The sequence below is a fragment of the Andrographis paniculata genome, unplaced genomic scaffold, assembly GCF_009805555.1.
Source record: "Andrographis paniculata isolate CXL003 unplaced genomic scaffold, ASM980555v1 Contig55END, whole genome shotgun sequence".
In the NCBI taxonomy this organism is placed as follows: Eukaryota; Viridiplantae; Streptophyta; class Magnoliopsida; order Lamiales; family Acanthaceae; genus Andrographis; species Andrographis paniculata.
Window position 1 is genome coordinate 4,007,411 of NW_026137590.1, and position 26,498 is coordinate 4,033,908.

The following is a 26,498-nucleotide window of genomic DNA, read 5'->3' on the forward strand; positions in this document are numbered from 1 at the left end:
GGCTTGAGTAAAAATCAAATCTCCCTTACTAAAGATATTTGAATCTAGCATAGAGAATCAAAAGGACTTTCAATAAGGGTTGTAATGGAGCTTATGGTCAAGGTAGGAAAAAGGATATACAAGGGCTAAAATATGTCAGAAAAGAATACAATAAGAACACGATGCTAGCACATGAAGAACAAATCGGCATAAACAATGAAATCCTTATTCTATTCACTGCCCAAACTTCAATAATATAATCAAATAGAAATACTTCAAGATGATTATTTTATTATTTATTTAGTATTTATTATATATATATTCTTTTTTTTCTTTTTATTTATTTATTTATTTTTATTTTTTATTTTTTTATTTTTTTATTTTTATTTTTTATTTTTTTATTTTTTTATTTTTTTTATTTTTTATTTTTTATTTTGGCTTTTGCCTTTATATATATATACATATACCTACACTACCCATAGTTATTCCTTCATACTATGACTTATTCGTACCCGAAGTTCGTTTCTAACTAGTGCCGAAGAAATGAAGTGCATCACAACATGGACTTAAAGTAATTCATTCTAACATAGGGTTCAAATGGAGAAGGCTTAATTAAAAGAAGGGTACGAGGCTAAAAGACAAGTTATTATTAGAGAAAAATAGGCTAAGAAGGCTCAAATGGGCTAACTAGGGGAATATATTGTGCTGGGTAATAAAGAAAGGCTTAATGGGTTACCTAATTCCCTTATCATTTTCAAAACGCAAGACTCGATAGTTGCAAGTTCAACATGCATAATTACTCAAGTTCTAGGTCATCTAATTGAGCACTACAAATCACACATGAAAGAAATTTCCAAAAGCTTGAATATGTGCAATTTATTTTCTAATGTAACTTTTGGAACATAGGCTCAAATCTCACAGGGTTCAAACGTCGACTTGACTTAACATTTCATCAATCAAATGTCATTAGTCATGCCAAACTAACCTATCACACAAATCACATTTGACTCACTTCAGACAAATTTCAAAAACATGCAAAATGACAGCAAATCAAGCATAAAAAGTAGCACAAAAATTGAAAAATTTGCCCAAAATTTTGCATAACTCTCCCCACACCTAAAGTATGCATTGTCCTCAATGTAAAGAAAGCAATGAAAGAATAGAGGAACTTCCCTGGAGTCCATAGGGGGTGTAGTAGTTGGGATCTTTGTTAACACCTATTTATTTGATCGTGATTTTTAGGGAGGCTTGAAGTTCTCCTGAGTCCTGCGAAAACAACTAACCAACGAAAGCCATTTAGAGGAACGGATGTGGTGATCGGTGATGACTGAGCAGGGGAGGAAGAAGTCGACGGCGCCGGAGGTTGGAGGCGGCGACTAAACCAAACAAAACTATCAAAAGTATTATTAGCAATTAAATAATAAAAATAAATAAAATTAAAGAAAGCAATTAAATGATTTGGGTTGTCTCCCAAAAAACTCTTTTCTTTATAGTCTTTGAGCTAGACTTCGCCTCGCATCAATTCTGAACATCGAAATCGGCAACGGATGCCGACTTTATAGGATCAAGTGAGGGTCCCTCGTGGTATAATTTGAAGCGATGTCTATTGGCCACACATTTTTTCTTTGGCTTAGAATTTTGATTCTCCTTATGACATTTTTTCGCTGCCAGCAATGGTGATCCTTTGGGAATCCATCTCCACTTTTCGACAATCTTTTTTCCTTTCTTACTCTCTCCAGTTGGTCTTTTCTCTAACTGTTTTGTCAACACAGTTCTTCGTTTATTCTCATTACCAACTTCACAAGTTTCCTGCACCACAAAATTAATAACATTAATTGCATATAACGATTCAGATTCAACAGGACATTTGACGGGATTAAAAATATTGAAATGAAATTCTTCTCCATCAAACTCCAAGCTGAGTATGCCTTTTTTAACATCTATCTTTGTTCCTGCAGTGCACATAAAAGGTCTTCCTAACAAAAGAGGCGGTGGATTAAAACAATGTGCATCGTGCATATCAAGAATATAAAAATCAACAGGAAAAATTAATTCATTCACTTGAACTAATACATCTTCTATCATACCATCGGGATAAGCATGGGTTCGATCAACAAGTTGAATAATAATTCCTGTTTCTTTTAGAGACCCTAGATTTAAAGAGTCGTATATTGATCGAGGCATGACATTAATAGCAGCTCCTAGATCTAGCATAGCCTTAGTTATCTTAGTTTTTCCAATCTTACAAAGGATAGAAACCATACATGGATCACTTGTTTTAGGTGGTACATTTCTTTTGATAACAGCAGAAACGTTCTCACCCGCTATAATATGCTCGTCCCCTCGCAATTTTCTTTTGTTAGTGCACAGTTCTTTCAAAAACTTTGCGTACTTGGGGATTTGGTTGATAGCTTCCAGGAGCAGGATATTAAGTTCCACCTTCTTGAATATTTCCATCATCTCTTTTTGTTGTTTGCCTTTTGTGGTTTCTTCAACCTGTCAGGAAAAGGAGCTGATTTAGTTTCAGTAGGAGGAACAGAGTTAGGAAGTACCTTTTCGTGAAGTTCAGTTTCTTTTTCAATCTCCATCTTAATCTGATCCTCATTTTGTTCCTTTGAGATATGAGGTGGACCTTCCAATTCCTTTCCGCTACGAAGGGTTATAGCACTCGTATTCTTTGGATTAGGCCGGGAGGAACATTCAATCATCATATCACTGTAGATAGTGATGGCGCTGACATTTGCTGGATTTGGCTCAGGTTGAGCAGGCCACTTTCCTCTTTCACGTTGCTGTCTCACCTCCTCTGACACTTGATTGATCTGACCTTGTAATTTGTCGACAGTTGACTTCATCTCTTGCTGGAATTGCAGGGTACTGGTAGCCGTAGACTTCACCAAGTCTTCCAAAGATGGATTGGAGTTGCTTGTGGGTGCTTGGGGCGGCTGTTTCTCATAGAAACGAGGTTGTTGCATCTGCTGCATAGCTCCGAATGGTTGATGAGCATTACCCTGCTGTGTGTTTCCATAACGCAGGTTCGGATGATCTCTCCAGCCTGGATTGTAGGTGTTGGAGTATGGATTGTACGCTGGAGGTCTATTCATACTGTAGTTTGCAGTGTTCACATCCACTGCACATTTTTCTTAGAGGGTCGGACATGCATCTGTAGGGTGTCCTGCACTCGTGCATATTCCACACACCTTGACCTGGACACTCGGGTTTGATTTTTCCACGACCATCTTGCGAACAAAGCTCGTCAACTCAGAAAGTTGTTGTTGCATCGATTGGATGGCATGGTCGCTGTTGTTTCCGCTCATATGTCCAACATCTCTTGAACCAAATTGCTGCGTGTTTTCAGCCATCCTCGCAATAAGATCCCAAGCTTGTGCCGGCGTCTTATTTACTAAAGCTCCACCACTTGCAGCGTCGATGATGTTCCTGTCCATCAATGACAAACCATCATAAAAATATTGAATCAATAATTGAGGGGGAATTTGATGTTGTGGACATTTAATGATAAGCTTATTAAATCGCTCTCAATATTCATGGAGCGTTTCACATGATTGTTGCTTAATGCCACATATCTCCTTCCTCAGGATCGCAGCTCTGGAAGCTGGAAAGTACTTCTCCAAAAATTTCTTTTTCATGTCGTTCCACGTGTCGATGCTTCCAGGTGGGAGATATTAGAGCCAATCATTTGCAGCATCTTTGAGCGAGAATGGGAAGGCTCTAAGTTTGATCTGTTCATCAGTACACCTGGTGGTTTCATGCTGAAGCACACCACGTCGTACTTTTGCAAGTGTTTGTGAGGTTCTTCACCTGCAAGTCCATGAAAAGAAGACAATAAATGAATTAATCCAAATTTCAGTTCAAAAGCAATAGTGTTATTCAGAGTTGGAAAGTTAATGCATAAGGGCTGCTGCGCCAAGTTGGGAGCAGCCAACTCCCTTAGAGTGCGGGTATCCTCAGCCATGACAGTCTCTTGATCACTTTTAGAGTCGCTAGAGCTAGAGATTCTGAGGTGGTTTAAAGATTCTACCAGCTTTGCAACCTAAGCAGCTTTTCGTTGCTTGGCTTCCTTTCGTAGCTTTCGCTCAACCTTCTTGATCTCAAGATTAAATATCAGTTAACCTGTACGAGAAGAACGAGGCATAAACAGGAGGATAAATTAAAATAATACAAAAGAGTAAAACAAAGCGACAATCCCTGGCAACGGCGCCAAAAATTGACCTGTTGCGCGGCCAATCAAATATTTCACCTAATCCGTGATCACAATTTAATGTAATACCGGGAAGGGATCGTCTCCACGGGGATTGTGTGATTTACTCTTTCGTGTTCTAATGCAGTAAATAAAGGGGGAATTTTCTTTTATTATCTAATGAAAATAAAATAACAAAGCAATTAAATTAAGGGGGAACTGACTATCAAGGGGATACCTGACTCAAGGGATGATGCAGTTATGGCACTTGTGTTTTATCATTAATTCAATAAAGTTAATTCTTATTAAAGAATCAATAAATTGGTTATAGTTATCAATAAGTTCTGACAACCAATTTTTCCTTACAGTGTAGGTAATTAAGGTACGACCGTTAACTACCCCTAATTAAGCAAATAAACCTAGGTGCGCTCATAAGAATATTGCCTAACCGCATTGTAATTTAGAAAAACCCAATTCAAAACAATTACTACCTAGGATGAGCAATTAGATTTGATTGTCTAACCCCCGGGAATGAACTATTCTACCCGGTTATCACCTATTCAAGTGCGAATACAATTACGGATATCCTACCTGAATTGACTTTAGATTATCAGACTAATTTAAATATTGGTACCAAAATATTCAATCAATCTAACAATCACAAACTCTATTATCAGAATTAGACGAATATTGATAATAAAAAAGAACTCTTATAAAGAAAATCAAGAATCTCCAAAACAAAAGAACCAAAACATTATCACCCCTCAAACCAAAAAAGTATCTACTTCATAATTAAATAACAAAGAACAAAAGTGAAAGATAAAGTCATAGTGGGAGGAGGAAATCTTCTCTGTCGATTTGCTCCTGCGCGATCTATGAATCTGTCAGTCTCCTATTCTTGTGCGTTTCTGCCCTAGCCGTCCTCCTCTTTTGAAACGTGTGATCCTTCCTTTTATTTAATGTTTGCCCTAATTATTTTGTAGATTGACTTTTGGGCCTTTAATTAATTTTATTTCCTTTTTCTGTCAATTATGCCAAATTTAATATTTGCCATCTGCATACAGCAAATAAATACAGCAAATAAACAATTCGCATATAAATTAGGTAGAATCCAATCAAAATCACCTAAATATCGCATATGATATGAATATAAAACGCATGCGATTTCTAACTATCAAGAGCCGTTGACATGATCTTACTGTTGGAAACACATATAAGAGAAGAGAGAAAAATAAATAACCAGACATAGTAATATTAACGTGGTCGGTCCCATAACAGACCTACATCCACAACTCTAAAATGGGATAATCCACTAAAATATTTATTACAATTTTTACTCGGACAAAATTTTTAAATCCTCTTTACAATAACTCACAGAATCTCAATTTCACTCTCTCTAGTTACTAAAGAGAAAATGTTTGTTGTGGTATTTTAAAACAAGACCCAAATGAGTCAATTTATAGGAGTCATTGCCTCCACTTTTCTATCATTTATCCAATGTGGGATATTTGGGAAGATACAGAACAAATCCTATCTCTTCCCATAGTATCACATATTTCAACCATATCAGAAAAAACGAATTTTCTTTTCAATTTTATGATTCTTCGTATCATGTTGTTCCTACATTTGCTCGCAAGGCATATCCATCTAAATAATATATGTTGTTTTATTTCTTTCTCCCTTGCATAATCAAGTTGTCACCTTTGTACACTTTGCATAGATTTTTAGTGTCAATATATCTATGCCTATGTGAAGCGAACTCGCCCAATGAAATAACATTAGCTCCAACAGTAGACACATATCTCACATTAAAAATTATTTTGACATTATCATTGTAGAGCTTTAAGCGAACTCTTCTAATGCCTTCAATTCGCTGCTTCATCTTATTTCCCATATTAATGTAGCCAAAATCTCTCTTTGTATGCAAAGAATCAATTAAAGCTTGATCTTTACATATATGGACATCGACAACAAAATTCATCACCCAATTAGAATTCTCAACAGGATTTGTAATTAAAAGAAGTAAATCACCTTCATAACTGACCATGTCCGTGGTATTCTCAGACTTCTTAAGTCTTCTTTAAAAAGTCGAAACCAAGCTCTCCAAAATAATGACACTGAATAGAGTTGTAATCTCTCGGCCAAAATTTCGATCTTCCACCGCAGTCACTCTTCATTTTCCTTCTCTTTTTTGAGAACTCCCCACAACTAGTATTTGACTCTCCTTTTAAAGTGCCTTCGTTTTCCATTATTTTGTCATTCTTTTTCAAAATTGTTATAGTCTCATTGAATTTCAATGTAATTTTTCCAACCAACATTGCCTGCACCAACGGCTTGTAGAATTTGCGCAATGAAGCTAACAAGAGCAACGATTGTTCTTCCTCTTTAATTTCTTCTTTTGCATTCAACAGTTGACATACTAGCTCATTGAACTTGTTAGTATGGTAAATTATATTACATCATTCCTCCATCTTCAAAAAGTATAGATCCATCTTCATAATCGGGTGGTTAGTCAACGTCTTCGTGGCAAATTTACTATCTAAAGTATCCTACAACTTTTTTGACAATGTTTCCATTAACATGATAACCTTTATCTGCAGGGTGAGTGCAAATCAAATGTGCTAATAGCCTTTTTCCGGATCAAACTCCAATCACCATCTTTCATACGTTTTGGCTTTCCATCTTTCAAGGCAACATCAAGACCTTGTTGCACGAAATAGTCTCGAATTGTACTTTGTCATAGTAAAATCACTCTTTCCATCAAAGAGCGAAACCTCATATTTCAAAGTAGTGGACATAGTGCTTAATAAATCTCCAATTAACAAGCAATTCCAACAACCAAATAAACAGAGGCTCAAAAATAAAATTAGAAACTCAAAATCAGTCAAAACCGACATTTCTGGCAGAAATCCGGTGTGTTGCCGGAATCCGTTGTGGAACTGCAACTTGGAATTTTGACGTGGAGTCAAATTCTCTCGAAACATGTCTTGTCATTCTCTCCTCCCTTTACCAAGAACTCGCTCAAAAAAAAAAAAAAAATTCTAGCAAAATCCTTTATGATGTGGAAGATCAATCACAGCTGTAACTGTAGAGTATTCTCAGAGTTTTAAAAGAATTATGACATCGCTCTGATATCACTTGTTGGAAACACACACAAGAGAAGAAAGAAAAATAAATAAGCAGACACAAGAATTTTAATGTGGTTCGGTCTCATAACAGACCTACATCCACAATCCCAAAATAGAATAATCTACTAAAATATTTATTACAATTTTTGCACGTACAAAATTGTAAAACACTCTTACAACTCACCAAATCTCTACTTCACTCTTTCTAGTTATCAAGGAGAAAATGTTTGTTGTGGTGTTTTAAAACAAGATCCAAATGGGTCAATTTATAGGAGTCATTGCCCTCACTTTTCTATCTCTTATCCAATGTGAGGCATTTGAGAAGATACACAACACTTACTTGCGTGGCTGCACCGTGGTGCGTTGTTGTTCTGCCTGCGTGACTGCATCATTGTGAAGAGATCTGCTTTTCTGCCTTTGTGATTGCGTCAACCGTGAGGAGTCCGTGAGAAATTGAGTGGAATGTTTGGATTAGGATTTTGTTTGTTAGGATTTTATTTTTGAAATTGTATTTTTTAACCTTTAAAATAAATTCTTATTTACATAATATTTATATTATTATATATTAATTAATTTATTTATTTTTGTTCGAAATTGGATTGGGCCAGAATGGCCCGGTTTCAGTAGGCCAGGGCTCGACACGAATTTTCAATTGTACCGGCCCATCCCAAAATTATTTCGGGTTTAATTTTTGAACCGAATCACGATTTTTTCGTGCCTTACTCAGACCGGGTTGTTGGACCGTGCTTATTTTTGCCACCCATACGTGTCATGCGTCAGCTGAACTTTAATTACTTGAAATATTCTTTTGTATACTTATATAATATTCTGCTATGTATCTATTGTTTTTCTTAAAATAGTTATATTTATATTATGCGTATGTAATTTTTTTTAAAATAATAATAAATAAAATGAAATAATAAGCAACAATCCACTCACAATCCACTACCTACATTTTTAACTCTTACTGTTTTGTCCCAAATAAAACCTTTCCGGTTGTTCGAAGTACTTGAAACCAACGTGGTGTTTGAATTTCTCACAAGCTCCGATGACATGTCCGGAAAATGCTGAAATAGATTTCACAATAGATCCATCACCGAAACGAAGTTTGAGGAAGCAAGTGTGTTCTCTGACTGTTTTGAAATTTGTTTTTAGTAGTAATTTTATTCATTTTTTTCGGTTGAATGTGGTGTAACCTTGGTTCCCATATTGTATGCGTTTGTTAGTTTCCGCAAACCATTTCTTCATCACTATTAATATTTATTTGTAGTTTTGTGTTTGTTGCCATATTGGATAATATATGCCCATGTTGTCAAGTGGGTGATATGTATACAAAATTATTAAAATTTTTTTTGAGTTTTATATAGTTGAAGCGTTTAGTCTTCTTACTAATATAAGTCATGTGAAAGTATAGTTTTGTTTTTGGTATAATTTGAAAGTAAATAAAATCATTTTTTTTTTTTGTATGATTGTTGTAGTTGTAGAAAATTTTTTGGTTGTATTTTGCACATTGTTGATGTTTTTCGGTCGACATTTGTGGTACAAGTTAAAGTGTCCGGTATTCAATTATGCATTTGTTAGGTACTCGTAATTGCATCTCTTAAACCTAATGTGCTATAACATATACTTGTATAGGTAATTTCTGTACTATGATTGTAGTATTGCGTAGTCACTAGAGAATTACATTAAGTTTTAAATGTCTTTCATATGGCCCCTGTTGTTGAATGATATTTAATTTTTTACAGAGTCGGTAAGAAAATAAATTCCTAATATCCCGTTTTGTCATGCCCTACTACCATAATGAGGTTGAAAAAATAAAGAAAAAAAATATCGGACATACTTGTTAAAGTAATAAAATTGTAACTTTTCGGCTATTTTCTTAATTGTTTGAAGATAAAGGTCACGTGATATCGACTGCTAGCGTTGGTAAACAATTTTGATCATGAGTAGTCTGTTCAATCCATTTAATCACTATTCCATTTCGGATTACCTAGCACCGGCTCATCAATATACGGAAGTTGGCCTATCACCAGCCCATCTCCGGGGTATCACATCGGATTGATGGGAAAGAATTAAAAATCTCTTTGAAAGATCTTTTTCCTTTTGTCGTTGCACGATTTCTCTTTGGGATTGTTCAGCAGTGTTATATCATGTTTGATCTAAAAGTGGCGCCTCCCCCTCTTTTTTATTCCCAAAGATTAATCATTTTCATTTGCAAATTTTATCTATATCTCCCATAAAAAAAAACAAATTTTAATTTTGTCATATTTTCACTTCTGCCCAAGATACTAAACGGCAATTCTTCATCAATTTGATACTTTTGTCATCTTTTGAAATATCCTACATTTGACACCAAATATAGCATTTTAAGTAGAATTTATCATCAAAACAAGTATTAGAATTCAATGTACAAATAAATTCTATTAAAATGAGTATATCGAAATTTTAGCATTTAAAGTTTCAACTTAAGGTTTAAATTTTTGACTTATGGTTTAGGATCTAGGATTTAGAACTTAATATTATGACCACAATAATTGTCCAGCCAATGCATATACTTTGCCCAATCCAAACATGTCAATCAAATACGCATAAATGGACCAAATATTATATAACTCCACATTAGTTTTTGCATTAAACTTATTTTACACATACAACTCTATTGGTCCATAAAGGTGTTGATCGAAGATTTTTGGAGAGTTTTTAAAATATCTTTTAAGATACAAAAAAAATGATATATGAAAATAGTGTCGTGCGTGTTCGTGTAGTAACTCCAAAAAGTTCGTCAAAAATAAAAAATCTCTTTAACCGGTGAGTGTCCGGGTCAAACTCAGGGAATATGCGAATATCCTATATTTAATTAGAAAAAGTGCAATGAGTTAATGCAATCGAAGAAACTGAAAAGATCAATTGCAGGAATTAAATCTAACTAAAAAGCGATAAAATATACGTATCTCGAAAGGGATGAAGCGAGGCGTTTGTGTCTGACTTTTGCGTTCCTTAATGACTAGATTTCCATGGATGAAATGAGCGGGATGACGATAGCGTGATAGCGGAAAATATATGTATAATTGCGGGGCGGCTCGGAGAAATGAATGTGATCGCATTTGCTCGCTTAAGCTGATTATCGACTCGGTTGGTACTTGATCTTGGGGGATTTACAACGAGGCTTCAGCGACACCTGGCGAAGAACATTATAAGCAAGAAACCCTACTGTCACTAGGAATCACTGTGACCCAATAGACCCCCGCCTATGCCCCATGAATTATTTTTCCAACCGTTCCGCTAGTGGCTCTACCCCTTTTATTACCTCTCTTTAATCAAAATCGAATTCAGAACAGCAACTAAGCAGGTCGACAAGGCTCCCGCGTACTTAGCTACGTTGAACTACCCGGAAACCGCTTTTGGCGCATAACAGGGCTGAAATAGTCGATTCTTCTATCGCCCTTCCGCAACCTTGTCGAAATCCAACTTGAACAATTCAAATCGAACATGGAATTTTTGGGTAAAGGTGAGGTGGAGAAATATGATAGGATTTTTACTAGCTAAAATACTATGCTGGAATTAAAAGAAAAAGTGGGAGAAAATCAGTTTGCTCGCGACACAAAACCGAAAATCTCGTATTATTAAACTAGATAAAAATACGGAAGAAAAGAAATGGAGAAAATGGAATGTATATTATTGTGTATATATGGTGTATATGTATATATATATCTATGGTGTATCATATATATATATGGTACAATTAGAGGGGACATTTATAGGAGGAAAAACTTCTAGAAGCTTGGCGGTTACAACCGCCAATAAATAACTACTTCTAAAAATAACTACTAACTACCTCTAAAAATAACCATAAATAACTAACTCTAAAAATAGCTACTAATATAACTACTAATAACTACCTATTTTCTATAAGGTTCTAGAATAAAAATTACATAAAAAAATAGCCAAAAATTGGCTAAAAAGTAGTGCAGGATTTTAATTAAGGGAGCTGGGAGAATGTAGTAAATGTAGGAGCTGAGGGTGCAGGAGACATAAATGCAGCAGAATTCTGTGCAGAAATTATTGTGGCGGCGCAGTAAATGCACTGCTGACCAGCGGCAATAAATGCAGCGAGAATTAATGCAGCCGCCGCTTCGCTCACTTCCACGTATGGCTTTCCGCTCCGCTCATATTTTCGTGTCAGCCGCTGCTTGAATTCCGTGTTAGCCGCCGCTTCGCTTTCCGTGCTAGCCGTCGCTTGCCTTCTGTGCCAGCCGTCGCTTGCCTTCCGCGCTCATAAATACAGCCGCCGCTCGCCTTCCGCGCTCGTTTGCCTTCCGCGCTTGCGCACTCCTATGTAGCCGTCGCTTGTCTTCCGCGCGGCCGTCGCTTGTCTTCAGTGCTCGGTTGACTTTGACTTTCGCGCGTTGACTTTCTGGCGTTGACCGTTGACTTTTGTTGACTTTCACGCCGGTGACTGTATTTTCGCTTCTGAAGCCATTTTTTCACTTTTTAAGGCCAGTTTTGGGCTCTCATATCAGTTTTCAAGCATTATTTCACCTATATAAATAATGAACATCTTATAAATATTTCTTTAAATAAATAATACTTATTAAATAAAATTAATTCAGTTAAAATTAAATACTTAAATAGCACATAAATAATGCCAAAAAATATAATTCAAGAAACACATCAATTAATTTAATTTATACACCAAAATAATTATAAATTGCACTTAAAACTAATAAATTAATATTATACAAACAATATGAAATTAATACAATTATTAGAATAAATTAACATAAATGATATCAAAATTTGACATAAATAAATAAATAATTAAATAAATATAAGCTATAAAATATGGCAAAATCAAGAGTTATCAAACTCCTCACACTTAACCTTTATTCGTCCTCGAATAAATTCAATTTATGAAATTAAACCAAGTATTTTCTAAATAAGGACTCAATATTGTCGGCAATATCAACGTAGTGTGTAAACAAATCTTAGCTAAAGTTCAGATCCTTAAGCCATTTACGCGATATTGCTCATCTGCAAAGATTCGAAATTATGTCTCCCGAAATATTTTCAAACTTAAGTGTTCGGAGTAGCTTCTAAAAGTGATGCGACGACTCAAAGCTTTAAATAAACCGCCATAATCAATCATAAATTAAGAAACAAGGCGGTCTGGTAGACATTGCTACCGATAATAAATTAATTTCGACATTTTTTTTTTTTATTTCGCCAAGTCAAGTCGCATATAAAGATAATCGGCATCCTCCTCACACTATTCGTTCGTCAATCTCATTTTTATGGATACTTAATTCATCCTCTCCGCTAACAAGCGCAGCTAAATAGATGAAAGATCTAAAAATTAGACTAAGTATGAAATTAATGAAACGAAGGGGATATCAACCAACTTTATCAAAATCCCGATTTATACTCATACTCAAAAGAATTTCAATTATTGAATAGATTCAATTTCAAACTCAAATTAAGCACAATGGAAATCAATTTACTCGAGAAAAGAACATATTTCATAGTTAATTTTATTTTAAATAAATATAAATATATAACATAATTTAATTCAACATAAATTAGACAACAATAAATTACACAAAATAAATTAATCGACATAAATTAAACAATATAAATAAAAAATAAATATGAATAATTTAAGCCAAAATAAATTAATTCCACATAAATTAATTAGCACACAAATGTAAATAAATAAACAAACAGACAATAATTTATATACTAATCGATCCTAATTAACTAACTAAACAATTAATTAATCAGGCGATGAATGCCAAAAATAAAAAATAAAAATAAAAAAAAAAAAAAGAAAAAGAAAGAAAGAATTAGCAGCAACATTATAGAAGTAGAGCAAAACTAAGTAATATAATAAATAATTAACTGGTAACACAATTAATTAGTGAAATTAAACAAACCTCTTTCTGTACTAATAAACTAGTCTAATCCGATTAACAATCTACAACATTTATGCTGAACAAGCAATATACATTCCTACTGCAACAAAACTAGCATAATGCAAGTCAAGAAAGGAGCAACAAAATTAATTAGCTAATAATATGCAGAGACTCAAAAAGTGAGTCTGCAAAATCTATATTACTACACAGTTGACAATTTAAGTTAACACATTTTAGAAAACTCGACCCAGTGAATGCAACATCGACCAACTATACTTCCTAACAAGCTAAGCTAATGGAATCAACTAAGGCTAAAATTAACCAAAGAACTAAACTTATCTAATCTTATTAAACAAGCAGGTAGCCTATGACAACATCAACTAGCACTCTTATACTAATGCAATACACAACAGTAGACTTAATTTAAGCTAATATATAGCAAGCTAATCTAACCAAGAACATCATACTCTATCTATTATGTATTATACTAGGCTACATTAATCAACACTAAATTACAACCAACTTCCAGACTAAATAGGAGAAGCACGATGAAAGCCAATTCTGATGTACAACCGAATTTACTAAACATAACATACAGCAACTAAACTAATTATCTAACTCTAACATTACTAATCTGGAAATGATCCTAATGCACTAGATTACGCCTAAACTAATTTATCTAAGAAGCAGTTATTCTACAATCTAACAAGTTAGCAATAAATAAATAAGCCGGCATAAATAATCGATAAGGGAATCAAGAACTTCCCTGATTCATGTCTTGCAGCCAGATTTTTTTTTCAAAATTTTTGGTGGTGCCGATGGCTTCCCTCCTCACACTTGAATTGTTGTTCGCCCTCGAACAACCTTGATAAGAATCGGAGGGACTGCAATCACCAAATAACAATTCAAAAATAGCACGGTTCATATAGATGTAATCAATTAAAATATAATGCTATAGAACTCCCTTTTCAACTTCTTTGTGGCTCGGAGAATTTTAAAACATTCCCCTCCTCTCACTCATAAGCGTCAAGTTTTGGGAACATTCTGAAAATTTCAGAATATGCGCGCACGACAGCATGTCCGTCTAGTGGAGGCTTTTCATGAATTTCCTATCCTCGTTTATCAATTCTCAAAATCAATTAAATCTCAGAATTCGTCAAAACAGCCCCATAGCGCTTGATTTAGGACTGGGCAGTTTTCAATTTTGATTTTCTCCGGCAGGGACAAGCAGGTTTGGACAGACCGGCGGTTCGCTTGCGCTTGCAGTTTCCACGCCGCTTTGTTCAAATATCGGCTAAGATAGACTCGCTGCTGCGCTTACCGATGCCGCTCAAAAATTGCACTGAGAATTGGGTGAAGCTTCAGCGGCAACATCGTTGGTAAATCTTGTGGAAATCGCTTGAATGGTCTGGAGTTCTTGGCTTCAATTGGGCGCTGCAGAATTTCCAAAATTTCTTGGCGCAGGGGAGGATCTTGATCTGGAAGAATTTTTTAAATCCTAAAATTGTCTATCGCTGCTCAGATTAAGGAGATATTTTAGAACTCCGCTTCGCTTGTGGAAGACGGACGAATCCCTCCTCTTGGACTCCATCGCTGCTCAAAAGAAAAAGAAAAACGGATGCCAGATCCGCTGTTGTGGATGTCCGCTTGCTGGGGTCTCCTTTGATCCGCTGGGTGGGAGATGCTGCTTACAGCAGTTACCGCTCTGCTTGTGTAATCGCCGCTCAAGCGCGCAGGCCCGCTCACTTCTCCCGCTTGTTTTCGCCGCTTCGCTTGCACACACACATTGACGCCGCTTCGCTTGCATACAGAGATATTAACGCCGCTTCGTTCGCCATCACCGCTGGTTCACAAGGATAGATGTCTACTTCAATTTTAAAATTCAATCTGAATGAACGAGTAGATCATCTTGGAAATCCTGAATGAACAACAAAATAAAATTATTATTATTTTGTATAAAAATATATATATATATATTTTTATTATATATATATAAAGGGGAGAAAAGGGAGCGACGGCTCCTAAACCTAATTTTTTTTTTATTTATTCTAATTATTCTTATTCTTATTATTACTATTATTTTATTATTGTTGATTTATTATTATAGTAATATTATTATTTACTATGATTTATTTATTATATATATAGTAAATATTATTATTATGTGTATTATTATATGATTATTACTATATGTATATTTAGAACACAACTGCAGATGCCGCTCCCGAGCCCTTTTTTTTTTTTTTTTTTTTTGAAAATTTTTCTGATTTTTCTCCGAAATATACATTGCCGTGTAGGTTTGATCCTTGAAGGATATCGCACTCTCGAAACCTACAAAGCATACCGCCGATGGATTAGATGTTCAAAATACAATAAAATTCAATACTAAAATAAAATTAGCATTAAATCAAAATTTTCCAATTAAAACAAAGATACTAGGCTTATTCCCCGGCAACGGCGCCAAAATTTGATCGAAGATTTTTGGAGAGTTTTTAAAATATCTTTTAAGATACAAAAAAAATGATATATGAAAATAGTGTCGTGCGTGTTCGTGTAGTAACTCCAAAAAGTTCGTCAAAAATAAAAAATCTCTTTAACCGGTGAGTGTCCGGGTCGAACTCAGGGAATATGCGAATATCCTATATTTAATTAGAAAAAGTGCAATGAGTTAATGCAATCGAAGAAACTGAAAAGATCAATTGCAGGAATTAAATCTAACTAAAAAGCGATAAAATATACGTATCTCGAAAGGGATGAAGCGAGGCGTTTGTGTCTGACTTTTGCGTTCCTTAATGACTAGATTTCCATGGATGAAATGAGCGGGATGACGATAGCGTGATAGCGGAAAATATATGTATAATTGCGGGGCGGCTTGGAGAAATGAATGTGATCGCATTTGCTCGCTTAAGCTGATTATCGACTCGGTTGGTACTTGATCTTGGGGGATTTACAACGAGGCTTCAGCGACACCCGGCGAAGAACATTATAAGCAAGAAACCCTACTGTCACTAGGAATCTCTGTGACCCAATAGACCCCCGCCTATGCCCCATGAATTATTCTTCCAACCGTTCCGCTAGTGGCTCTACCCCTTTTATTACCTCTCTTTAATCAAAATCGAATTCAGAACAGCAATTAAGCAGGTCGACAAGGCTCCCGCGTACTTAGCTACGTTGAACTACCCGGAAACCGCTTTTGGCGCATAACAGGGCTGAAATAGTCGATTCTTCTATCGCCCTTCCGCAACCTTGTCGAAATCCAACTTGAACAATTCAAATCGAACATGGAATTTTTGGGTAAAGGTGAGGTGGAGAAATATGATAGGATTTTTACTAGCTAAAATACTATGCTGGAATTAAAAGAAAAAGGGGGAGAAAATCAGTTTGCTCGCGACACAAAACCGAAAATCTCGTATTATTAAACTAGATAAAAATACGGAAGAAAAGAAATGGAGAAAATGGAATGTATATTATTGTGTATATATGGTGTATATGTATATATATCTATGGTGTATCATATATATATATATATGGTACAATTAGAGGGGACATTTATAGGGGGAAAAACTTCTAGAAGCTTGGCGGTTACAACCGCCAATAAATAACTACTTCTAAAAATAACTACTAACTACCTCTAAAAATAACCATAAATAACTAACTCTAAAAATAGCTACTAATATAACTACTAATAACTACCTATTTTCTATAAGGTTCTAAAATAAAAATTACATAAAAAAATAGCCAAAAATTGGCTAAAAAGTAGTGCAGGATTTTAATTAAGGGAGCTGGGAGAATGTAGTAAATGCAGGAGCTGAGGGTGCAGGAGACATAAATGCAGCAGAATTCTGTGCAGAAATTATTGTGGCGGCGCAGTAAATGCACTGCTGACCAGCGGCAATAAATGCAGCGAGAATTAATGCAGCCGCCGCTTCGCTCACTTCCACGTATGGCTTTCCGCTCCGCTCACATTTTCGTGTCAGCCGCTGCTTGAATTCCGTGTTAGCCGCCGCTTCGCTTTCCGTGCTAGCCGTCGCTTGCCTTCTGTGCCAGCCGTCGCTTGCCTTCCGCGCTCATAAATACAGCCGCCGCTCGCCTTCCGCGCTCGCTTGCCTTCCGCGCTTGCGCACTCCTATGTAGCCGTCGCTTGTCTTCCGCGCGGCCGTCGCTTGTCTTCAGTGCTCGGTTGACTTTGACTTTCGCGCGTTGACTTTCTGGCGTTGACCGTTGACTTTTGTTGACTTTCACGCCGGTGACTGTATTTTCGCTTCTGAAGCCATTTTTTCACTTTTTAAGGCCAGTTTTGGGCTCTCATATCAGTTTTCAAGCATTATTTCACCTATATAAATAATGAACATCTTATAAATATTTCTTTAAATAAATAATACTTATTAAATAAAATTAATTCAGTTAAAATTAAATACTTAAATAGCACATAAATAATGCCAAAAAATATAATTCAAGAAACACATCAATTAATTTAATTTATACACCAAAATAATTATAAATTGCACTTAAAAACTAATAAATTAATATTATACAAACAATATGAAATTAATACAATTATTAGAATAAATTAACATAAATGATATCAAAATTTGACATAAATAAATAAATAATTAAATAAATATAAGCTATAAAATATGGCAAAATCAAGAGTTATCAGGTGTATATATAAAAAAATATGAGCATTTACACTCATTTTGTAGTTATATTGATCGACTTCCGAAGCATGTACTATATTTGCAGGGGTCTTTCCGTTATTAGTAAAGTATGAAAAAATATATTAAACATATATACAATATTTATGGAGATATATATTTGTAAACTATGGTATATTGGTGCACAACAAGTTGAATCTCGGGAACTTACATAATTTTTATGTTTCCGACATCATCACGACCAATGTGATGTTATATAGCAACTTATGTGGATATACATGTACACCTAATAAAAATATGAATGTCAATGAACTACAACATTGATAATTAGTAAATAGACAAAGGATGACCTTATTGTATTGATACAATATTCTAAATTTTTACAAGATAGCATTGAATGATTGAAGATGTCGCTAATATTTGCATTATAAATAAGACAAGCCTATACACAGACAAATTTGAGTATTTTAAAATATAATTTTTATAGTTTAAGGCTTAGGACATAGGGTTTAGAGACAATATTTTTTAACTATGCATAAATGAACGAATGACTATCCAATATTTTTGGTACCGTCGAATTGTACATATAATACTTTTAGCCTTTAGATTTTAATTTGTTTTTTATAAAAACATATTAAATTTTATTTAGTTTGTTTTGAATTTTTTAAAAAATATTTATATTTTCATAATTTCTTTAGCCAATTGTACCGAAAGAAATCGGAAAAAAAAATAAATTTGAATCAATAAAAAAAAAACACCAATGTTTTGCCCCCAGAAGATTTACGGCTAGTTCCGTCACTGGTCAAATCCGATCAATCCAATCAAATTAAAATAATTAATACACCTTTATTAATCTAAGTATACACAAAATACTATTATATTATTATTTTTTCTATACTATCAATAGTCGTATATGTTTTATTAATAATAACTAACGAAATACTCGTGCATGATTTTATTCTTTATTTTATATTTTATTATAAAAATTAAATATTATAATTATTTGAATTATATTCTTTTGATGGATGTATTTTTTTAGAGTTTTATTTTGATATATTTTTTATACGATGTATGAAGAATTTTTCGGTAATATAAAAAATAATATTTTGTTTTGAATGCTGATTTTTTATGAAAGAATAGAATAAATTGTGTTCTCGCCGTCTAGTAAAATTATGTAGTTTAGTTAGGCACAAAGATTAATAAATAATAATATTATAATATTAAAATAGGGTAGGTAAAAAATAAACTGACGGAATAATAATATTATAATATTAAAATAGGGTAGGTAAAAAATAAACTGACGGAATTATATAAATTCAAAGGATTGATAAAAGAGTAGTGAATAAGTAGAAAATATAACAAAAAATTAATTAATAATTGTTAAAGTAAGAATAATAATTATAAACAAATCATGGATAAAAAAAATAGTTAGATAATTTTAGCGGACAAATAGAATATATATTAGGAATGGTGTCTAAGTAAGTATTATAGTTTGGGCGAACAAAATCCATACTTATTTATTTTATTTATTTTATTTTTTAAATAAATAAATTTATTTGATATGATATTTATATGCATATATATTGTTGAGTTGTGGCTACAAGGTTGAATATAAAATTCAGCATTGTGCTGAATAGCTCATTGTGTTTTAACAGATAACACGCATTATTGTTACTATAGCACACTTATGTTAATATAATATAAATACAAAACATAAATTAAAAACAAATTCTATAATCTCATACAACACACGCACCGATTGATTTTAGCAAATGATATATTCTTATACAACACATTTGTAATTATGAACAAATAATACATGACTTTATTACACATATCATGTGCTATGTATAATAAATACGTATAATATTTCTATATATTAGGTGTGTTAATCTTTTCAAATCAGCATCATAACCATTCCCATATTTATTTTATATATAAAATTATAAAATTGTACAGAAAATATTCAACTGAGCCTTATATTTTTATTTATATTAAAAAGAGTATTCTAAAATCAATCTTATTTAAAGAAAAATTCAATTCAATTCTCATAATTATGTAAATTACAATATTCAATATATAATGGTCTTTTTAAACCTAATATTTAATCACTATTTTTTATTTTAAATATTGAATAATAAAATTTATATTATATACTATTAGATTTTATTAAAAATGCATAAAATATATACATCAAACATTTCATTTATTACATAATTTTATTTTTTTTTATTTGCGTACATTATATATAAAAAGGAATAAATAAATAAATAAATAGTATGAACACATATTTTTTCTAATCTTATTTAAAAAATTATATGAATAAAAACTATTATTATATAGATGATATTATTTTCCATTGAAATAAATATTGTAAATTTTTTATATAATGGCCTATTAATAAAAAGAGATAAAGTTGATGACTTGTTTATCAAATATTGTCTAAAAATGAAAGTGCATATTTATCTTTAAAAATAATTGGTATAATAGCATAATATTTAGTCGTTACTAAAAGTATAATAAACAAATTATGTGCCGCAATGAAGTTTTATATAATAGATAAAATATATAAAGTGAGTTTGTTTAGCATTTTGTTTCTTTCTTTTTTAATTATTATTTTTAAAGTACAAAGAAAATCGTAAAATTATAATAAGAAATGATTTTTGCGTTAAGTTTTGTATGTTGGTGTTTGTGTGTGTTTTTTTTTTTTAACTTTTATTTTTACGAATATATATATTCCCTTTGTCCCGCAAGAAGGTTGTTATTGAATTTTTGCATGTTGATCTTTGAAAAGTCAGAAATATGCTAATAGTCTTTTTATATTTTTAATAATTTGTTTGGGGGATTTAATTAGATTTCTACTATTCATCCAATTTTTTCCCCCCAAAAATATCAAATCAAACACCTATTTTTCATTTTTTATATTATACTAAAAATCAATTTTACATTCAAAACATCACATCAACACCTATTTATATCACATCATACAACTATTCAAATTTAAAATTTTTACTATTCAAATCTCAACTCAAAATCCAAACCCTCAAACAAACACACCCTTAGAGTATTTTTAAGTTTAAATATTTATTAATTTTTAGTTATCCTATTGTGAATGGAAATTCCCTAAGTTATTTTGGCATATGAACTAATGGTGTTTTAATTTCTGCAGCAAAGACTTTCCAAAAGACAAAAGACATATTTGAGGAAAGATCAAAATATGGAAACTCACTCCTTCCATTATGGTGCAAAGGGAAATTAATGTGGAATCTTTTATTCCAGGAATATGAGTGATATACTCTACCGGATAGGGTTGAAGATTGGTAATGTGTGATTTGGAGATCATACTTTAGAAAGAAGAATATTGAGTGAAGCTCTCATCCATCTATCAATATCGATTCTCTTTAGTTTTGAATGAGCTTTTGACAAGAAAAATTCGCCGGAGAGGTCAAAGGTGTTCGGAATTAATGGAGTTCCAACCGGAGGAAATGATCAATCTCTGGAATTCTCTGCTGTGTGGTCGTTGTTAGTAAGAGGTTGTAGCAGCGAGAACCTTATGAGGTATTTTCCTGGGTTAGCCATGACTAGCATTAGAGTTAAATGAGTTGTGGTTGTTTGTGTCTTTAATTAGCAGTGGTTAGTGGAATTCCTCATGGATTGGTATCCCCCCGGATGTAGATTGGTTGATAATCGAACCGGGTTAACAAACACTTTGTCTTATTGTTGTTTTATGTTCTGCATTGTTTTTCGTTGTTGAAACGTAGTAATAACTGTGAACTGCCCACGCTTCGGGAGTTGGCCCTTTAAAGTGTTTGAATGTGTTTTGTTCGATAAATCACTTCCCCAACATCTGATATCAGAGCAGTGTTCTCTAATTCATTGAGTAGATCTGGTCACAGTTACAGACATGAGTAAGGAAGGACGTTCAACATCAAGACCTCCATTGTTCGATAGGACAAATTACCAAAGTTGGAAGAATAAAATGGAAGCCTTTCTGATGCTTCAAGGTGAAGACGTTTTCGATGCTGTTGAGTGTGCATGGTCTCATCCTATGAAAACCATTCAAGATGAAGATGATGTTACTACTCTTGTGAAGAAACCGAAGAGAGAATGGACGTTGAATGAAAAAGCTGCTGGAATAGCAAACTTGAAGGCTTTGTTTTCGATTTTTAATGCTGTGGATGAAACTCAGACGAAGCTTATATCAAATTGCAAAATTTCTAAAGAAGCTTGGGACATTCTGAAAAATGCATTTGAAGGTTCAGCGCAAGTCCGAGAATCTAAACTAGATCATGTGGAGACATTGTTCGAAGGAATGAAGATGAATGAGGACGAAACAATCGATGTTTACTATTATCGCTTTATGGATGTTGTCAATCAAGCAGAAGCTCTTAGAATGCACTTTGAAGAAAAGAGGCTGGTGAGGAAGATGCTTAAAAGTCTCACAAAAAATTTCAGACCAAAGGTGATTATGCTCGATGAACCACCAAAGCTGAAAAATATAACGTTGGATGAATTATATGGTACATTGGTGAGCTATGAAATGAATTATCTTGAAGATGAAACTCCAAAAATCATGGCCTTAAGTGTGGAGGACATGGAGCTGATCGAATCTGATGAGGAAATGGCATTTCTGAGTCGAAAACTTTCGAGGATGATTAGTGAGAAACATGCAGCAAAGATGAAATATGGGAAGTTTCAGAACCGTGGTGGCTATCATGGTGTGAGTACTTCCAGTTCACAACGAAAATACTCTGAACAGAAAGCTCCAAATTACAGCAAGCCAAAAGAGAAGTTTGATGGTGGATTCAAGAAGAAGTTCACTGTGTCCCCTAAACCTGAATCTGTCAAAGAGCCAATATGCTATAGATGTGGAGGAATCGGTCACATCAAGTCTGAATGTCCGACGGTGAAGAAAAGAGAGAAGAAAGCATACCAAGCAATAATCTATTTTTAGTAATTTTAGAATATTTTTAAGTTTAAATATTTATTAATTTTTAGTTATCCTACTTTTTTAAAAATGTAAATAAACTACTCAATTCGCGGCACTTACCATGTCCATGTTAATGTACATACATATATTTATTATAAGTTTAATTAGTAAATAATTAAGAATGTATTAATGAAAATAATTATTTTATAATACAAATAATTATACATTAAGATTAAAATAACAAATTAATCCAATTAAAATTTACAAAAATTATAAATTTGAAAATTTAAAATGAGATTAAGGTATGTAATTATTTTTTAAAAAAAAGTAACATAAGATATGAGACAGACAAAAAAAAAAAAAACAACAATATGGATACTATAGATGGGACAGAGGGTGTAGCATATAATTATATATACATATAATTATTTGAATAAATAATTTTAAATTGATTTAGTTTTAAATATTAGATTTAATTTTAATATATTTAAAATCAAATAAATATATTTAAATTAACATAAATGATTATAATTAATCTTTATAAAATATAGGAATTAATCAAATTCATGTATTTGAATTAACATAAATGATTAAAATTAATGTATATAATATTTCAATTTTGTCATATATATTGTTATTTGTATTTTTATTTCAATAATACTTATGAAATAACTCAGTTTAGGTATATTATGAAATACTTTTAATTAATTTTAATCAAACTTATTATATAAATAAATAAATAGTTATATAAAAATTATTTGAATTAACAATTTTGATTAACTTAGATATGTAAAGATATATATATATATACATGCATTGGTGTTTGATTCCTTATAGTTAATAATATAATTTTTGTTTTATTATATTAAACAAATAAGTTTTATATCATAGTTTATAAATAAATTAATCAATTTTTTTAATATTTTTATTTTTTATTTATATAATAAAAGGGCAAAATATTATTTTTTTTTCCAAATCTCTATTTATCCAAATATAAAAATACTAATTTCTTTGCCACTTTCTTTATTTTTATATAAATTAAACATATTATTACAATTTTAATATTCTTTCATCGTTACCCGCCTTTTTCTTTATTAAAATCTCTCGATTTCCCTCACCTTAGTTCAGAGCCAGTCCTAAGCTCCAAATTTTTGGCCCTCTTTAGAGGCTTATTTCTTATAACATATATATATATATATAATAAAATTTATAAATATGTAAAATATAAAAGTATATATATTAAATTTTTTTTATTTATACTTAAATATAATTTTTTTATTTAAATATATTTTAATATGATATTGTATATAAAAAAATATTCTATTGACAGTAGAATCAAACAAATTCAAAAAATATTAATTTTATATTTCCTCCGTCCGACTCTAAAGATCTCATTTACCTTTTGCATCATTGTATTTAATATTAAAAATCTTTATATTTGTATAATTTTTTGTACAAATATCCTTCTATTAGTATTATAAGACAATAATGAAAGTATTTTTGTAATTTTTTCTTAATTTGTACTACGTTTTGATATAATAATTAATATTCAAATATCAATACTAAAAAAATAAATGAAACCCTTAGAGTCAGACAAAAATAATATTAATTATATATATATATATAAATTAGTAAAGATTAATTTTTTTTTAATTTTTTTATTTTTGTCAAGGATCCTTAAAAATTCACGAACGTCCCTAGCTCAGTTGAACCAAACAGACCCTTAAAATATCAAATAAGCTCAGAGAAATTTTTGTGCAAAGAGAAAATTGTCCAACTCCAAATACTTCGGCAAATTGTAGCAAACTTGCGACAGTAACGAGGTATTACAAATAATATATCTTTACTTCACGGAGCACTATCCCAATCAGTTACGTAATTTATCTTCACCAAAAAATGTGCACTCCGTAAAGATGTTCATAGCACGTAGTGAGTACTCTATTCTTCTTCTTCTTCTTGAATTAATATATAGATTGTATTTGTTAGAAGGTTTTGACTTAAGTTTTTATTATTTATAGGGTAATTATATTACCCTCGTATTTTAGTAAAAATGTACAAAATACCCTATATTTTGTTTATTGCATAAAATCTCTTACATTAATATAAAGTTTGCATGAAACATCCTACTAATCCAAACTGATATTTGGTTCTAAATAAAAATTTAAATTACGCAAGTTTAATACAAATAAAAAACATAAAATATCTTAAATAATTTTTTTGAATAAAATTAATAAATAAATAATTGATCAATCATTTATTTTATAATTTTTGTAAAAGTCATATAACAATTTGTCTCCAAAAACTATAAAATGAAGGATTAATCAATTATTTATTTTATTTATTTTATTCAAAAAATTATTTAAGATATTTTACGTTTTTATTTGTATAAAACTTGCATAATTTAAGTCTTTATTTAACAATGAGGGTGTTTTATGTCAACTTTATATTAGCACAAGAGAGTTTCATGCAATAAATAAAATATTGAGTGTTTTGTGCATTTTTACTAAAATACAATAGGATATTATATAATTTACCCTTATTTATTTATATTTTTAAAAAAATATCAAATCATTTAATTATTAGGATTGTTTAGTTATCATATAAATAAGTATAAATTTGTGGGTTTTTTTATAATATAATTAAGTTGCTTGTATATTTTTTAAATAAATATTTAAATATATTAAATGTGATTTTTCTTTTAAATATTTTTTAATGAATATTAAAAGAAAAGAAATTGAAAACATGAAAAGCCTAGTGCATGCAATTTAAATTGTTTGTGATTTTGATTAAAAAAATTACATAATATATATTTTGAAGGTGTTTTTTGATATTTCGAATTATTTCCGTAATTTGAACGAGAAAAAATATTTTTAATATATTATATTTCAAATTTAAACAATGTATAAATTATCTTTTCAGGGCTATGTTTGGTAGATTGGTGACCCCACTGCGCTAGTGTGTTATTAGACCATCCGTTATAATGGTTACTTTAAAATCATTATCTTATTTATCTCTTTCATCCATATTATATTCAAATTAATATTTAAATCATTTTTTTAAACAATCGTTGTAATCATTAACTTCAACTCAATACCTATATTATTATATAAAATTCAGTATCATTTATTTATTTTTATCTAATAATATATAAATAATATTTATTATTAATAATATATTTAAATTTGAAGATAGTAATTATACAAATTATAATAATTTTATAATTTTTATAATAATTTTGAAATATTAAAATGATTTAAATTTGTGGGATTAGTTATATTTGAAAAATTGAATATAACAATTTAGAGAAATTTCAATATTTGAATTTGATATAAAAATTAGAAAAATCTAAATAATTGAAAAATATGAAGATAAACATGATATTTGAAATAAATTTGAATTATATTTGTATGGTACCAAAAAAAGTTGAAATTTAGCTTAAAAAATTTCGTTGCAAAAAGTAATGAATTTGTAGCAAAAATGGTTTTGCGAAGAAATGTGTTTTGTCGCCTATACCGCGCTGGTAAAAGTTTTTGGCGATTTATTTGAAATTCATAAGGAAAGACAAGTTTTTTGCAATAAGAGTTAAGAAAAGAGATACAACTACGAAAATATGGTTTCGTAGCTAAAGCTTTTTCGTTATAAAAATAAAATTCATAACAAAAGACATTTAACAATAAAATATGTATAATTTTTTTTTTAGCT

The 26,498-nt window shown here is 31.6% G+C and overlaps 1 protein-coding gene and 1 non-coding gene across 2 annotated transcripts; one reads left to right on the forward strand and one right to left on the reverse strand.

Annotated features, from left to right (window-relative positions):
* Positions 1-1,497: 1,497 nt before the first annotated feature.
* Positions 1,498-3,080, reverse strand: LOC127256093 (uncharacterized). The gene is made up of 2 exons (XM_051281924.1): positions 2,532-3,080; positions 1,498-2,475 (listed from the first exon to the last, which is right to left on the reverse strand). Exons 1-2 carry the CDS (start codon positions 3,078-3,080, stop codon positions 1,498-1,500), a joined length of 1,527 nt encoding a protein of 508 aa, XP_051137881.1.
* Positions 3,081-3,468: 388 nt separating this feature from the next.
* On the forward strand, positions 3,469-3,575 carry LOC127256533 (small nucleolar RNA R71). The gene has a single exon (XR_007839870.1). It is a non-coding gene; the product is annotated as a small nucleolar RNA R71 (small nucleolar RNA).
* The last annotated feature ends 22,923 nt before the right edge of the window (positions 3,576-26,498 follow it).

Bases quoted from the DNA above. Each gene is read 5' to 3' on its own strand.
- LOC127256093 (XM_051281924.1), bottom strand. From the start codon at position 3,080: ATGAATAGACCTCCAGCGTACAATCCATACTCCAACACCTACAATCCA. The intron at 2,476-2,531 runs GTACTTCCTAAC...TTTTCCTGACAG, and splicing joins AAACTGAACTTCACGAAAAG to GTTGAAGAAACCACAAAAGG.